Source organism: Perissodus microlepis, chromosome 17 (assembly GCF_051167445.1).
Source record: "Perissodus microlepis isolate ML-2025 ecotype Zambia chromosome 17, ASM5116744v1, whole genome shotgun sequence".
Classification (NCBI taxonomy): domain Eukaryota; kingdom Metazoa; phylum Chordata; class Actinopteri; order Cichliformes; family Cichlidae; genus Perissodus; species Perissodus microlepis.
The window spans coordinates 32,744,785-32,762,593 of record NC_140477.1 but is presented as its reverse complement, the minus strand read 5'-3'; the positions used below and the strand labels follow the sequence as shown (position 1 = coordinate 32,762,593).

Genomic DNA, 17,809 nt, shown 5'->3' with positions numbered 1-17,809 from the left:
GCTCCCACTTTTCTTCTTCTCTTTCTGTCACATTCACATCCCCATGTTCACTGATGCAAACCTGCGGTGTGAAGGCCAGAGGCCAGAACCTGGTCTTTTGGCGCTGAGCAGCTGCATGGCAGGAACTGGATTATTGAAGAGGTGGCAGAAGCAGAACATGGCACAGACCAAAACACCCGAAGGAGCGCGACCATCCTGAAAACCCAAAACAAAGATAAAATTACATGTACATCTTATCATAACCGCAATTTGAGCCACTGGGGATTTTTTCTTTTGAATAAACACACGTATTATTTTTCTATGAGTCTATTCATACATATGAACTGACTCATTTCAGGTTACATGGATACTGTAACACTGTTGTTAACTGAGGTGAAAACACAGCTTTTTTTTTAAAAAAAAAGGAAGTGTTTTGTGAAGATTATGCAAGAAGAAGCAGTTTGCCAAGGCAAAGCCAAACCCACAATGACTTGGTAATAACATGCCCCAGCACATGCCAGTCTATAGTAGTCATGTCACTGAATTCCAATAAACAGAAACTCAGTTTCTATTGAAAAAGTCAGATATGGTTGAATTCCCAAATGTGTCTAATGCAAGTGGCTGATATTGCTAAAGTGTGATGATCCACGCACTAAAAGTGCCTTTCATCCAATAAGCCTAAATAGGACACCAAAGAATACACCATTCTGCAATAAGCATAATAAGATGACTTCTATCATTTTTACTGAACATCACAGACCAAGATGCAAAAATGAAATATTCTTCTTCTTTGCTTTTCATTTTCTTTTCAGTACCACCTGCTAAGTAACAACAGTGAAGAAGCTCACACGGCTGATTAATAGAGACCACAAGAGCAGTCTGAAGAGCTCCGAGCGGGAATGTATTTGGAGAAAAAAAACTGTTACTCCAGCATCAAGGATTGGCAACAGCCGTTGAAGAGGAAGAGAAGATTTCTGATCTGGGTGGTAATATAGCCTTTATCTGGAAGAATGATCCCTTTTGCAAAACTGTTTTGATTTATGTTAAAGTGAATTGTTAAATGTTGTCATTTTTATGCTTACCATCTCTACATTGTTTTAACTCTGTGATGAAAGGAATTCTTTTATCCCCCTCCCCAACCTCTCGAGGTTCTGGGGGGATGTAGTGTTTTATTGCAGATACATCATATCTGGAAGATCTGTTTCTTGTGATGTTGCTTCCTGCTTTTATGACCCTTTTGGTCAGCAGGAGGTCACACACACACATTCTTGCACACACACACACACACACACACACATTCTCACATGCATACAGATGTTTACACACACACACACACACACACATATATACATACAGTGCCTTGCCTTAGAACCATTTGGGTGGTTTTACGTGGGCGGTGCTTTTGCTGTGATGTGTATTGTGTGAACTGTTTTCCCAATAAAAGGCAGCAAGCGGAGGCCGTCATTGGGGTCATTGGTAGATACCAACGAGGCCTCCCTTGCAAGTAAATCGATCGATCGCTGACTGTCTTGTTTTCTTCATAATGAATAAGTCTCTAAACCAGCGGGGCTTGTGGAAACACTGACCCAACAATTTATGTAGATGTGGAAAAAGAAGGTGAGTCATGTTTGGAAAGCTGTTGAGCAGTTGTTGTAGCATTTAACAACTTCAGACTTTAGAGATCCGTGTCTTGGAAGCACTTCATTTGATGTGAAAGAAAAGTTGACATGTAATCAATGATGCCAATATCATTGTTGAGCAAAATGTTTTGGAAGGGGAACAAAAAGATTCTGACACTAAACATGCTTCGGTCTATTTCAGACTCTCTGCTTCGATTCAAAAGTGGGTCACAGGACATCAAACAGCTCAAAAATTAACGGATGTGTTGTGGGACCAACAAAAACAAGTCCCTTTACATAACAATCAAAAGTACCTCACTATGTACTTGTTTTTCATGGGAGAATGATTAGTAATAATTTCATATGAATCCTTAATAAATTCAACTATACAAAGGAGGATGAAGAATTTAATATAGGGCTAATGTATGTGCATCTCCTTACCGAGCATGTGATTACACAGACGTTCTTGGGATTCTGTTTCAGCCAGTTGTACATGTTTTTGCACACAGCAAACAGGTTGTGGAGGCTGGGTGCTTGGCGTGAAGGCCAATTACACTCTGAAACCTGTATTGAAGTAGATGCCAGGAATAAAAGGAGGGAGAAGGAAATGGATTCCAGTAAAAAGAAAGAAAGGAGGCGGATCAGAGAGATAAAAGGGCAGGAAAGGGTTGGGGAAAAAAGGAACAGAGGAGAGGAAAGGGGAGTGGTGGAAGTCAGTAACAGCACTGCAGCAGCAGAGCAACACAACAGACCAGTTGCCATGATGAGTCATCTGCTAAGGATACAGTGACCTCACAATGCAGACAGGGGGCCAACTTCACCATGTTAACAACAAAGCATGACTCCTAACAAGCCTGACTCCTTAGCTCCCACATGTGCCTTCTATACAGTAATAGGAAACCTATCTGCGGAAATGTCCCAATACTGAAAGATATGCATAACCATAAAAGCAAAATAAGATACAATAAACTGAGTGTTTGGAGTTTTATATTTCCAAATGTGGTAATTTAGCCGTAACACTGGGATTGGAACCCCACAAATTAAATTCTGAATAATGAAATGAGTGCTGAAATACCAAAAGCTGCAGTTTCAGGAACAGCCAGATGAGGTTGATCGCTGCTAGCTGCTTATTAGGCCTTGCATCAGTTAATTTGCATCATTACACTGGATTTCTCAAAGGTGTTTGAAGTTTTGTTGTGTTTTGTGAGATTTTTTTTTGAGTAATTATTCAACTTGCTGCAGGGTTAATTGTATATTTTAAAAAAAACTATCCAAGAAGTCTTTGGTCCTGTTTTGTTTTTTTGGTAAGAGTAAAATTCTACCATTTATTTATGTGTTAGCACAAATTAGCAAGTACTGATGCCATGTGTGATGCAGCCATGCTCTGGTTTTGTTAGCCATCTAGCTTGTAGAAACTTTCCACCTTCTTGTCGAAATGTAGTCAGTTCTGGCTTCTAAAAAACCAAATGGTGACTGCCAAATTGACGGGTTATACACAAACCAGCTGATGACACTGGATACTTCATATACTGTTTGAACAACAATTTTGTGAAATTCAAAAAATTGTTCTCAAGTTTAAAAAAAGAAAGAAAAAATGTACCTTTTTAGCATTAAGCTAATGACTAGGAATAGGACTCAAGTACCAGCTGTTGTAGAGAGTTGGTTCACAGTAGTTCAATGAAATTGTTTATCTACTTATGCCTATTGATTCTGCTTATCGGTTCCTCTTGCACTTGTGCTGATATCAGTTTTTGTGCTGGAGGAGAAAAACTGCGGTGAAGTCTAAAGCGTTGATATGGACATTCATTTTATTTTTATCACACAAAAGGACGAGAGCTCGATGGTAATGGCAAACTGCATTCAGGACAGAAACATCTGGATTATGGTGCTAAAAGAACTTCAGCTCTTTTTAAGTACCTGCACAGAAAGCATGTTAACACTAAGGCAGCTAAGAATCCAGGCTGATGTTAAAAGTGAGCAACTGCTGACCCCAGCCTAGTAGCCAGACCCTGAACTTCCACAGGTAACAAACTGATGGCCTGTCATGCTGCAGTCTTCATTTCTACCTGTTCATGATTCTAAAGTAGACTCATGAGACAATGCATTTTAGGTCATTTTACTGAAAACCTTGAAATATTTAAGTAACGTACTGCATTACCTTTATGCAAAATATTCTATGTAATATTGTGTGATAATTACCACAAAATTAACACTGGTTACAACAAAGAGAGAAAATACCTGCAATGCGCACAAACATTTCACCACACAGCATGCAATTAATTTGCCTGAATGTAATGCGGTTGATATTCTGCTTAGTGATGGTGGTAACTCTCAAAGCAGAGCCATTGAGAACCCAATGAGAACCTATAAGAGATTCAATAAGGAATCAAATGAATAATCCATACAATTAGTGATCCGGTAATGAAATCGGAATCCTTAGCAATTACAGACCTGATAAAAAAAGCAAAATGAAACTTTTCTCTGGGTGGTTTGAGACTATCAAGGAACAATCACGCCTAAAACTGTAATTAAGCCCTCCTATTTCCCTTCTATGTTTATAAAATGAAGAGTGCAAAAAAGCTGGAGCAACCACTACATGAGTAACAGCTTCATCGAGATCCATGGGCTACAGTCACACTCACCCTGTTGGAGAATTTGGCCCCACGGTAGTTACGCTGTGATAGGTTGAAAACAGTGTAGTGGTCCGCATGCCGGCTGTCAAGAAAAGAGCGGATGTCTTCGACATGGTTCTGGTAGCCAATCTGCACCGACTCAGCTGGATAGGTCATCACTGAAAAAAACAAACAAAGTTTGACATGTTCACATGTACAGTGCAATTAAGACAAACTCAGTCATGACAGAGAACGTTTTAACAGAACTCTAAACAGTCTCGTTCAAAACTAAGCACTAAGCTGAATTATAATTCAGCAGCTTGTAGAACCTCCTTTAGCAGCAATAACATTTCAGCCATAATTTTGTGGATTTGCTTGTGTACGTAGGAACATTGCTGTTTCTGTTGTATGACCCAATTTCAACCAAGCATTAAATGTCAGAGATGGCCTCACACTTGACTCTAGAATACTTTTACCTAATTCACCACTATTCTTTAAGGTTTCTATGGTTGATGTAATTAAATCCTGTACAACCTGCATGAAATTCTTCTTGAGATGACATGATGCGATCAAGTAAGAGTGGTTAGTTGCCTGGATTCGCGATATCATGAGATCACGCGAGATTTCAATCCACAAGAAAATCACTGGGGTTAGAAGTAAAAGCACACACCATGTGTATGCCATTGCTATTTATTGTGGTTTTACCTGTCAAGAACAAAAACGTAAAGAAAATTCTGTATCAAACCTTGTAATCATACCTTTCCTACTTTTTCTTGACTCCTTGAATTTAAAATAATTATAAAAAGGATTTCCACGTTAATAAATAAATATCTTTCTATTAGCATTAAGTACTTTTGTTGGGCTAACATAATTTGCATGGATTGGATCAGCTCAATGAAATTATGATGGACTCAACTCCAGTAAATAAGTTGATTCATCATTAATTAATTAAGTTGGTCCAACTCTAGTACGTTACACATTGGAATAACAGAATTGCATAACGCTAAAATAAAGCAATTTAATAACATGGAAATCCTTTCCATTATTGTTTTTTATGTTCATTCAAAGAGTTTTTTTCATTGAGTGTCAGTCGTCTTATAATTGTCATGAGCTTTAACATGCTAACCGAGACCTGTAGAATCCAAAATATAACTCTGAGAATTGTACAGTCTGAGCCTGGAGTGAATTTTCTGTGACCCCCACTCCTGGGAAGACTGTGGTATTGTGTTAAAACACACCAGACCATCAAACTGATCACAAATTCCACTTTTACGGAGGTGCTCACACTTGGTGATGTTTAGTTAATTAAGTACATGGCTGCTACTTACTGTCTTAATTCCTATGGAAGCAGTAAGAGTGTGCTTAGTTTTTCACAGGGCTACAGAGGGGTTCTGTGAAAACTTTTCATTTCTACATAACTGTATTTTTACCCACTGTGGAGTACAGGATTGCAAAAAGGTGAGCTGAGTAGCTCTACACTCCAGCATGACTACCATGGGATATAAAGCCCTCGAGTGACAAATGTCTGACTGACTTTGCCTTTTAAAGGGCACATTGCTGCTCAATCAAAAAACTGGAAAACAGTCCAAGTAACATTGTTAAAGATCATCTATCTACACACATGCGTATATACAATGCCCATTCGCTAGAAATACATTTACCTATGATCCGTGATGTTATGTAGGCAATGTCCAGCTCCCCTTTGGTATAACTGTAAGGAAAAAAGAAATCTTTGAAAACACGTTTTATTACATCATATATGTAAAACCAATGTCGACTGTCCACAAGCATCTCAATAACTGTTTAAAATATAAGTTGTGGTAGGCTTTACAAAATCACCTTGCTTTTGTATTTCTGTGATTTAGATATGAAATGTTAGAGATTCATAATGACTGTTTCTGTGCATTTAGCTACCAAGACAAAATGATGCATATATAAAAAGTTAGTATAAGAATATCCAGCATCCAAAAAGGTTGATCCACCTTTCTGTCATTCACAGGTTGAACTGCATTACAGGCATATCCAAGTGATTAACTTCAACAGGCTTTAGAGCTGTTATCTTGTTCGGGCTCACCACTCTAGGCTGAACTGCCTGGGATCAAAGAAATACCATGTGTGAATTCTTAAATTGAGCAGCACTGCCTTTCATTGCCAAATGCAGCTCTGCCATATGGACCTTTTTTTTTTTTTTTCGACTGTGGGGGCAGCTGTGGTGCACTCATATACAAGCAGTCCACTAGTGCTCCAGCACAGCAGTGGTGGAAACACATACTAATGAAACACTGCCAAAAAGGCTCAGGGTGGGGTTAGAGTGAGAGCCGAAATTTGTTTTTGGACAAATGACTCACAAAAAGAAAATCTCACAACTGACAGCAGCAGAGGAAGGCTCAGCTCACTGTAGTTGCATTTATCTTTCAAGACAGGTTTGTAGGCTAATGCGAATCAAATTGAGTTGGCTAGTTGCCTACTGTGTAAATCCTGCAAGCTAGGCCTAGCTGGGACCGTCATCTCCGTGTGATCATGGAGGAGTGCCATATGGGCCTGCTGCAGTCCTAGACCTGGTTATGTAATGCAGTCCTTCTCAGCTAGACTGCTAAATGAGTCATGGGTTTTTCTGTAAACAAACCAAGCGTACCATATCACGTGAATGTGTCCTTTGATTTAGGGCGTTTGTGTAGTTTAGCCTTAAAAAAAAATGTAACTGCTAATATACTACAATATAACAGACAAACAACCTTAATTAAATCCAACAGTGAGGGCATTGCATGTAAGTCCTCTATAATGAGGTAATTGGGCCACAATTGAAGCTTCTATTTTGATCTCAGAGTGTTTGTTGTTCCCAGAGTGGAAAAGCAGAGTCAACGTTTGACCGATTTAACGTGGAAAAAAAGGTCAGTTTTATCTTTACATTATACTTTTATTAGTAAATCGGGTCTGGGAGATCAGAAAGGTGACATTTCTGCTGGATATTAACACTTCTGTGTGTACATATGTGTGGTTTTACCTATTTCTATGCTGAATAATACATCTATTACCATGGAAACAGGTACACAATTATGAGCCAACTAAACTGTGCGTAATAGAGAAACCCATCTCCAGTATGAAAAATAAAAAATATTGTATTAATGTGCAATCTGAACACCCACCAACTAGCTAATAACAATAACACCACTATCAACACCTGACAAGACCAATTTAAAAATGGTAACGACCAGCTGATCCCAGCTGTGGTGGAGCGTTGATCTAATTACTGTGGAGATGCTAAATGCCAGCAGATGTTTTTTCAGACTGCTATAAAAAATGTCTTGTCAGTCCTTTGTGTTACACAAAGACATTTGATAAAAGCTGTTGATATGCAGTCGATATCAGAGCGCACAATCAAAAACAAGCCCATGTCTAACAGACAGGAAGTTAAAAGATAATGACGAGACTGGTGCAATTTCCTCTTGCTGGAAAATGATTAGATACATTTTGATGTAAATTGCACATAAATAGTCAGAAGGTTTGATTTTGGACTCAGACTTTGTTTAATCTGCCACTGAATCCCTTTTTTCCCACCAAGTGGGCAATTTATCTAAAGGTAATCAGTCTAGCAACTGTGTGACTAATAATTTGAAGGACTCACTTCTAAAACTGTGGTTTACTAAGATACCAATCATGCTAGCTCTTTAAGATAACATAATGCTTATTCATTATTAACTTATCATCCCTGTACGGATGTTAGTATTTCATACCATTAATATATCATTCCACATCTTAGTTTTCTCTCATATGTATACTGTTACAATGGGGGATGTTCCAATTAAACATAGAGTTTCAAATAAAGAGGGCATTTATGTAGTGTCCAAATAAGTGGCTCAAATGTGAGCCACATTTGAGACTGCTTGGTTTCAGACATAGACAGTGTTAAACATGGAGGTAGCCTTGGTGACGTCACCCACTGGTTTTGGACTCTACATTCTGAGCTTCAGGTTTGGCTGAAGCTCAGACATTTTGCTTCAGCTATGGACATTGCCCCTTAAGGCAGCGATCCCCAACCTTTTTTGCACCATGGACCAGTTTATGTCCGACAATATTTTCACAGCCTTTAAGGTATCGTGGACAAGTACAACAAATAAAACCAGTCCCGGAACCAAAAAAAAAATCATTGTGAGAGTTGAGGCATCCAAGCCTCAATTCTCACGGCCCGGTACCAAATGACTCATGGACCGTGAGAGTTGAGGACCGCTGCCTTAAGGCACATGGTACTGGCTGTAAGCACAGAAGCCCCACCCACCTTCTGTTCAAACCTCCTGTTTGTGAGTATCAGCCAATTAGAAGAAAGATGTCTACAAAAGTGAGGCGAAAGAGAACTAAAACACTTTGTACTATTGTACTGTACTGATGGCAGCAACAGATCTCTAAAACATTGGGACAGGGGGACAGAAGGCTGAAATGGTAAGTGGTACTAATAAGAAACAGTTGGAGAAACATTTTGCAACTAATTAGGTTATTTGGTAACAGGCTGGTAATAACAGGCTGGTAATAAGACTGGGTATAAAAAGATCATATTACCAAGGCAGAGTTTCTGAGAAGTAAAGATAGACAGATGTTTACCAATCTGCAAAAAAGGTCTCTAATTGTAAAACATTTTCAGAAACATATCAGAATATTGTTCCTTGATGTAAAAGTACTTTATCTGATCTTTTTCAGAACACAGTAGCTGAACATCCGAATCAAAAAGATTCAGAGAATCCCGACAAATCTCTTTAAATGACAAGGCTGAAAATCAATTCTTCGGGCCGATGATTTTTCTCTGGGTCAGAGGTTGTTTGAAATGGACTGAAAGTGGAAAACTGTTTAGTGAATATGAAATACATTGTTGATACATCTTTCAGACTAAAAAGGAGAGAGACTATCTGGCTTGCTATCAGCTCTCAGTTCAAAAGTCCACATCTCTGATGGGATGTTGGTGCACTAGTGCCTATGGAAATGACTGCTTGAACAGTCACCTTCAATGCTGAAAGGTATATACAGGCTTTAGAGCAACATACTCTCCCATTCAGACAACGTCTTTTTCAGCAATACGATGCTAAACCACATACTGCATCTGCCGGATTACAACGCACAGCTTCATAGTAGAAGACTCCAGGTGCTAAAGTGGCCTGCCTGCTGTCCAGACCTTCCACCAAGAACACAAAAGAGAAGACACAACGGTAAACGCAGTTCTGTCCCAACTTTCTTTAGACGAGTTACTGCCGTCAAATTCAAAATGAGCTAATAGTTTCTTTAAAGTGGTACATTTTCTCATTCCAAAACATTGTATCTATGTTTTCTACATTCTATTGGTCTATGACATTTCCAAATGATTGCATTCTGTTTATATTTACAGTTTACACAGCATCCAAACTTTGTTACTGTAGTGGGCTTGTAACAGGTCCCCCATTGTTTGCATCTCTCTGTGGATTACATGATCACTAATGGTCACCACTGATCTTTTCTTTCTTCTATCTGACCTGAGAGACAAAACAACAATTTTTAGCAGTTAGTAATTTTTATGTGACTTTCTTATTGCTGCACTACTTTATTCAACTTGATATTGGTATTAACTCTGATGTAATAGCTCACATTTTGTGATAAAAAAACAGTAAAAAAAAAAAACCAAAAGGTAAACTTGCTTGGGTTGGTGTATAGATGTACCGGTATGTTATTAAACCCATTCTGAGCAGTACAGCACTTCATGTTCATGCTTTCCTCCGAGAAAGTAAACACCCTGAGCTTATAAGACATTTTAGGCTGAATACATGAGAAGTGAGGTGCTCTATTAGAACCTCTCAAGACTACACCAACCTAGTCTCAATGTAAGTGGGTTAGATCCCGATGGATATTAGAGTCGGGCTCTCTACATTTCCCCTATGGTCTTCTCTAAAATTCACTTGTCTTCATTTTGTTTAAGCAGGATTTTTATAGCATGTCTGCTTAAACCAATTTAAGTGGCTACATAGTGTTTGCACTGCAATCATCTATCCTCGGGGCCTGATTTAGCTTCATTCACTCTTCAAAATCACAGTGGGATTTTTTTTTAATTCACCAGAGTTTCTTATTTTTGTAGATAAGATGTGCTGTAAGTTTGTGTTCTGTATGTTTTGGTGTCTGAAAAATGACATGGATAATGAAATTGGGAAAACTGGAATTTTAGATGCAGATCAAAGCTTGAAAACTTGAGGGGAAAAGGCAAATTAATGTGTGTCTGATAGGGAGATTGTGGAGTGGGGGTTACAGCCTGGGTGCAGACCAAGCACACCGTGTTATTTACAAAACTAGCACAGCCATCAAGGCTCCATATTCATTGCGCTTCTCACAGACACAAACACACTGTTGCCTCAAGTCGCCTGCCCTGCAAATTTTTCTTCTTCAGCTACGTAAAGAAACACAGGTTGGTTTTAATAATTCAGAAGCAGCTCTTTCCCTTGACTACCCATGAGAACAGAAGCAGAGAGGAACGGATCAAGACCTGTCGAGGCATTCAAAGAAGGCCCGTTTAACAGCAGAGGTGTCACGTTATACCGAGGAAGCTCAAGGGAGTTTTTTTTTCCCTTGGTTGACATTCTTGTATCTCATTTAAACCTGCTTTAGCACTTTGTCCATGTCAGCAGACACGATTGAATATTGGCAGTCACATTTGAGATAAAGTCCAAAATTTGCTCAAAATCTATTTACTCAAATCTTCTGTTAACCAACAACTTAACCAAAAGACTACATAACAAGAAAATATGGAATGTTTTGCTGGAATAATGATTAATCGAAACAGAATTGTTTGGAAGGGGTCTGAATGCATACTGTTTAAGAAAGCAAAAGGTATGAGCTAGCCTACTTCTCCTCCCTCCATTATCCCTTATCACACATGCATATACAGTCCCCACAAACACACTTCACATCGCATCACACAGGTTCCTAATGAAATGAATCCTTCTGTATCAGCAGTGCTCTGGCCATTTGGCACAATGAACCGCTATGAATAATGCAGCCAGAAGTGGGGCAATAGACACCAAAGAGGGAGGGAGAGAGGAGAGGAGAGGAGAGGAGAGGAGAGGAGAGGAGAGGAGAGGAGAGGAGAGGAGAGGAGAGGAGAGGAGAGGAGAGGAGAGGAGAGGAGAGGAAGAAAGGTAGAGCCAAGCGGGCAGTCGATCAACCGAAAAACACAAGGGGAACGAGAGGACAGGAGAGTGGGGGTTTGCCAAGATGTGAGCGACAGAAAGGGAGAGACCCCGGAGAGGAAATTTCACAATCAGACTTGCTGAGTCAATAGTGAGGGGAGCAACGTAGGGGTGTGTGTGTGTGTGTGTGTGTGTGTGTGTGTGTGTGTTTGATAATACAGAGGCCTCTTTGTGCCGCCCTGTGCAGATGCCTGTGCACAAACACACTGGGACGACCGAGCCGTGCCAGACTCTGAAACCTCACTCTTTCCTCCCTCCATCCCAACCGCTCTGCTGCTTCACTTCTAAAGCTAGTCGGAGACGCTTGTGATCAACATCTGAAACAGCATTCGGTTAACCAGTTCGCTCGCTACTGAACGAGCGCAAAGCACAGATTTAAGCTGGACTTGTGTGCAGTATTCATCTTTGGCTGTACAACACTAGAAAAATATCTACAGCGGGGATGTCAAACATGTTTTAAATTGTTTGCCAGATACATTGGCTACTTTGATCTGAAGAGGGCCGAACCAGTGATGGTTCCTTTTTTAACAGGATAAAGAAGTTTAATTACACATTTAATTTCATTTAATATAAGAAATGCTGCAGCAGTTAATGTGAGACATCTGATAGCATTTCTAAAATTATAGAAAAATTATAGATTATTATTTATTACTTTGGTGTGGTTTGAATGACAATAGGGTCCCTGGTTAGTAGAAAAACTGTAAAATGTAGGAAAATAAAGTTAAAAGTCCAAAATCTATGCCCTCCTTCACATTTTCCAAAGCCATCCAGTGGACCTGATTGGAGTCTCTGGCGGGCCAATTCTGACCCCTGGCCCTTATGTTTGACTGCACAGTGTATTTAATTCAGTGTCACATGGTAATAAACTCAAGATAAACTAGATGTGATCACAATGACTAAAAATGTAAAAATCAGAAGCACTGACTGAGCTTATATTCAAGGTCATCATTTTGAGCACTTCTGGGCTGTTTTTGTTCTTTTTTTCTTTTCTTTTTGTCTCTCGGTCAGACTTTGTTTCTGCGATGCTTTAACTTGTTTTCGTTTTTGGGATGTGAACAAAGTTGCAGAGAGCTGATCACTCTTGTGAGTGATCCAGGTATTGGGCAAGGTCTGGGTTAGTTTGGCCAAAAAATGCTCTGAGGAATGAGACATGCTGGTAGCACGAGACACTCGCCCTCAGGTCCATCCATGTTCCAGCAGAGCTCTGTATTGACCATCTGACCCAGTGAAGTACGCTCCTGGTTTTGTTCCTCATGGGATGTGCTCCCTTCAGGATTGTAAACCTCAAACTCTTCACCTGAAAACTGCTGGAAAGCATCAACAGTGATGATCCTTGACAATATTCAGGTCAGTTTGAAATAGACGTTAATGTGAGGCTAAAAATCACTGTCTGGACATAAACAACACGACAACCTTGAACATAAGATCAGCCACATTTTAATCAACTAAGTTTTTTTATTTTTAATCATCTCCTCTATACAGTTGCAGTAGCCGACCAAGTCTCCATTGCTTTTGTTGCTCAAGTCTCTCGAAAAATAATCTTTGCTTATTAGTATAACATTTGAGCAAAACTGTATTCATTCCTGTAATATGAAACCATATGAATGCAGTGGTCACTTACGTAGCAACTTGATGCATGACTTTGGTGGAGGTGTCCTTCAGCGTGTCTTTCAGGTTGTCCTTAAAGTTGCTGAAGAACTTGCCAGCTCCTCCCTTGACCATATCCAGCAGTCCTCCGCCATAGCCTGCATCCATATCTGAGAACAAAGGAGCAAGAAGCTTTTCAAGCTCTGATGTCACTGATGTCCTACAAATTCCTACTTCATTTTGCTTTAGGGCAGTCACTGTAGCTGATCACACCTTTGTGGCGCAGGGAAAGCGACCAAAATTACACGTGAGAGGAGGGCAACCTTCCGCTGAAACGTCCCATCATACGTTTTTGCACAAATGATGGATTTACACGCAGTGCTCGAAGACCCGCGATCCTTTGAGCCCTAATTCAGAGGTTTTTCATTTGGTGATGAACATGAGTCACTGCTCTACACACTGAGTAAACATGTGTGTAGGTGTGAAGGAATGATGGAGAAGGACATAAGAGACAAGACACACATTAAAATGCACACCAGCTCATGCGCATCTGTGTGTGTTTGCATATATTCTTAACACTGGATGAGGCCCATGTGTTTAATCTGAGTCACTCAGACCCTCCCTCCTCTGTCTCCCCTCTTCACCTACTGTGCATAGAAACCACCATGTCATTACTTTATATCATCTGGCAGTGCTGACTAATCTACCGCCATTACAGTTTTTTTTTATTGGTTTGGCGCAGTTTTCACAAGCAATTGGTACATTTTCAAAACTCTTAGTACTTATATCACAACAGATCATCAAAAGTGCACGTTTTTCAAACATTTCAGCATATTTTCAATTGTGTCAGTACAATACACATAATGACAAAATATCCCTTTCACTACACAAAATAAGTGTTTCATCTAAATAAATGTTTTGTTCACAGTTACTGCCTTTCATAATGTTATCACTATCAAATTTTTGATTTGCATCTCTTATTATTCAGTTTAATACATTTGTCTATCATTTAATTCAACTGATCTTAATGTTTAATCCATGAATCCTTCATTATGTCCATGGATTTTCAACTTGACTGATTGTTGTCTGGTCATTTGTAAGTTACACATTGCTGCAAGAGCTTTCAATCCAGAAATACTAATTGCTAATTGTTTCCCCCTGATGATCACAATTAGTTACCATATAAGTAGAACTGTGTTTGAGACTTTGCACTGTTCAAATATGGAGCAGGATAGACTCGTAGGGAGAGGAAACCTTCATCGACGAGGTGGTGGTGCTCCTCGACAGAGAGGTGGGCACAGGCAAAGAGAAAGAGGTGGTGGTGCTCCTCGACAGAGAGGTGGTCTTCAGAGAAATGTAGGCAGAAGACAACGCACCATCATCTCTAATGAAGTCCGGGCCATCATTGTTGACCATGTGGTTAACAGAGGCTTTACCATGGCTGAGGCTGCCAGGTTGGTACAGCCTAATTTACAAAGGTCAACTGTCAGCTCTATCATCAGAACTTTTCGCCAAGAAAACCGGTATGTCTGCTATAGCAACTTCACTTCTAAAATATAGTACTCTATTGTATAGATGAACAACATGTTATTGTCAGTTTACAGTAATGTAATTTGTAATACTTCAATATTGACAGTATATGATTGTCCTCAGAATTAACAGGAGACAACCTGGTGGTGGTCGCCCACGTGTTTTGACTGACCAGCAGGAGTTGGCTGTGGTGGAAATGGTCAGGGCAAGGAATGACATACGGCTGTCTGAAATCAAACAGGCTATTGAGAACAACAATGACACCTTTGCCAATGTGCCATCAATTAGCCTTCCAACGATTGCCCGGCTTTTGAAGAAGCACCAGGTTTCCATGAAACAAATTTACTTGGTTCCTTTTGAGAGGAACAATGTCCGGGTGAAACAACTGCGTTCAGAATATATTCAGGTACAACACTAAACTGGCATGCAATTACTGTAACAGTACTGACAACTATTAGTTGTAAAAAAAACTAACTAAATTATCATTTTAGAGGGTGATGGAGCTGGACGCTGCTGTGAATCATCACAAGTATATTTTTGTTGATGAGGCCGGTTTCAATCTGGCAAAAACTAGACGCAGAGGACATAACCTTATTGGACAAAGGGCTACCATCCAAGTCCCTGGACAACGTGGAGGAAACATCTCAATGGGTGCAGCTATATCTGAAGATGGTGTGGTAGGCTGTAGACCAGTTCTAGGGTCATACAACACTGAACACCTGATAGTTTTTTTTAAATGAACTGGAGCAGGCCTGTCAGGGAGAAGACATTGTCTATGTTGTTGTGTGGGACAATGTCAGCTTCCACCATGCACAGCTGGTTCAGGAATGGTTTCAAACACATCCTCGCTTCATGACACTCTATCTTCCACCATATTCCCCTTTCCTCAACCCAATTGAGGAATTCTTCTCTACATGGAGGTGGAAGGTGTATGATCGACATCCCCATGAGCATGTCTCCCTTCTTCAAGCCATGTGTGAAGCTTGTGGTGATATAACTGCTGAGCAATGTCAAGCCTGGATTCGTCATGCCAGGAGATTTTTCCCACGGTGCCTGAACAACGAAGACATCCATTGTGATGTTGATGAAAATTTATGGCCCAATGTTGATGACCGGCTTGATTAATTGTGTAAAAGTGATAAAAATAAAATAAAAAATATATTGTGCTTATGTAAATGACTTGTTGTTTTTTCTCCCTTTTTCGTGTGTGTGTGTGTGTGTGTGTGTGTGTGTGTGTATATATATATATATATATATATATATATTTATTTTTTATTTTTTTTTTTTTATGCCTGAACATAAGTGTAATATTTGCTGTGTAAAGTTTTACAGTTCAGTTACACTCATTCATCACCAAGGACAATTTGAAACGCTTACCTTGTATTATTTGCTCCTGAATGAAATGATTGGTAAAAGTACTATGTTGAAAAAAGATCTTACTGTTTTGTTTGGGTGATTAAAGCAAATGTTCTCAGAATATATCACAATGATCATATGTTCTGCAACAATGATTAAGTGGAATGAAAATATGTGCAAATACAATGAAATCATGACATCAGATTTGAAAGAATGACTAGTGGTGTTACAAATGTGATCAAATGTGAGTTTTGTACTGAGAGATTTGAAAATGCACACTTTAGTTGTGAAAATAGTACCAAACCAATTAAAAAAAACTGTAAACATGATGTCGCAGACAAACACCCACAACCGGATTTTAGGCAAAGTCTCCTCTTAGCATCATGCTTCATGCACAACCTGTCTTGTCTGCAGAAATGTGCACTTGCCGACAGAGAAGCATTCAGTCAGTGCTTAAGTTTAGGATCTGTGAGGAGTGAAAAGAGCTTCTCCCAACCAACCCTTTCAGTGGGGATCATTAAGCTAGCTGAGCATCAAATTTTAGATCGGACCCAGAGTAGGGTTGTTTTTCGGGTTTGGTGATCCTCATCTATAATTCATCTTCACGTATGTGCAAGTGGGTTTTTCCCCATGATTAAAAACAAAGAAAGCTTAGTTTATGTGTTGCACTGGCCTGGATAAACTAATGGAAGTATTGCAAAATATTTTTAACAGGCAACTTCTTCTTCTATTTCAAAAAGAAAAGTCCCAGTGATGCAGGAGAAGGAACACTGTGCACTTATGCAAAAACAGACTGAGTCTGTACAAAGCTTTTCTTTGGTTTAAATAGTTGGAAATGTCAGATTCACACTCTTAAAGATGTTATGGGTTTATCGATGACTTTCATCTGGACAGTACTGGGGAAAAGGGTTATTGCGGTTACACAGATGGTTCATTATGACGAGAAACTACTGTACCACTAGTTAGTAGTTTGTGGGATGTTTCTAACTCTGAAAATGGAATATGACAGGAATAGCTCATAGGAATAGCTAATGGGCTATGCAAGGACATATTGGTTTTCATGCTGGTTGGCTGCCGTGCCTTTCATGTCAGCCAACCAGCATGTCAGACTGTCAGGCCAAGCTCAGAGGTTGTCAAAATCAGAAGCCAAACAAAAACTTTCACTTTTATCTGAAACATCTACCCACATACTTTTGCTATGTTATCAAAATGTCAAAACTTGACATTTTGCTAAATGTTTTCTTTGCAATTGGATCAGAAGCTTGAAAGCATCAACTCCATCCTTATTTTAGGAGCTTGGAAAGACGCAAAGACATTACAAACAACGTCTAGGAGAAAAGCTGCGTGCAAAGTTTGATATACAACCACAGACAGCAGCTGCTTCAAACTCCTTCGACAGAGACTCCTTCGCCACATGCATGATGTATTTGCAGCGATTCTTCACTAAGTTCCAAAATTAGACTTTTGGTCTCTGACTGCTGAGGCATGATGTGCATGACAGGGATTTATTTTTACTGAGAAATAAAACTCTTGCAGCCTGTGACACACCAAAATTCCCCCATGCTAAAAAAAAAATGAATTGAACTTTGCAAACAGCAAAGATTACCAGTGTTAAGTCGAGTTTTTATACAATGTAACTGCATGAACATGTCTTTAAGATAGATAGATAGATAGATAGATAGATAGATAGATAGATAGATAGATAGATAGATAGATAGATAGATAGATAGATAGATAGATAGATAGATAGATAGATAGATAGATAGATAGATAGATAGATAGATAGATAGATAGATAGATAGATAGATAGTGGAAGTTAATTTGTAGCCTTTAGCTGATGTCTTTGTCCTTGGAACATTTCATCCTTTTTTTCTCTCTAATGTGTCAACATTTTTAAAGACAACAAAGACCCCAGAAAACATTTTTTAAA

General features: G+C 39.3%; 2 protein-coding genes across 4 annotated transcripts in view; one reads left to right on the top strand and one right to left on the bottom strand.

The window, feature by feature from the left end:
• lurap1 (leucine rich adaptor protein 1) overlaps nt 1–1,433 on the top strand; it is a 95,745-nt gene extending 94,312 nt beyond the window's left edge. Inside the window, exon 3 of the mRNA XM_084910041.1 lies at nt 792–1,433. Coding sequence (XP_084766167.1) covers nt 792–839 — 48 coding nt within the window. The 3' untranslated portion in view covers nt 840–1,433. The remainder of the gene's footprint in view (nt 1–791) is intronic.
• The window catches only part of dnajc6 (DnaJ (Hsp40) homolog, subfamily C, member 6), a 37,879-nt gene that overhangs the window by 10,702 nt on the left and 9,368 nt on the right, over nt 1–17,809 (bottom strand). For all 3 annotated transcript variants that reach the window (XM_084910038.1, XM_084910036.1, XM_084910037.1), the window contains 5 exons: nt 13,028–13,163; nt 5,872–5,921; nt 4,241–4,389; nt 2,040–2,162; nt 62–195 (listed from right to left, as the gene is read on the bottom strand). In XM_084910038.1, coding sequence (XP_084766164.1) covers nt 62–195; nt 2,040–2,162; nt 4,241–4,389; nt 5,872–5,921; nt 13,028–13,163 — 592 coding nt within the window. The remainder of the gene's footprint in view (nt 1–61; nt 196–2,039; nt 2,163–4,240; nt 4,390–5,871; nt 5,922–13,027; nt 13,164–17,809) is intronic.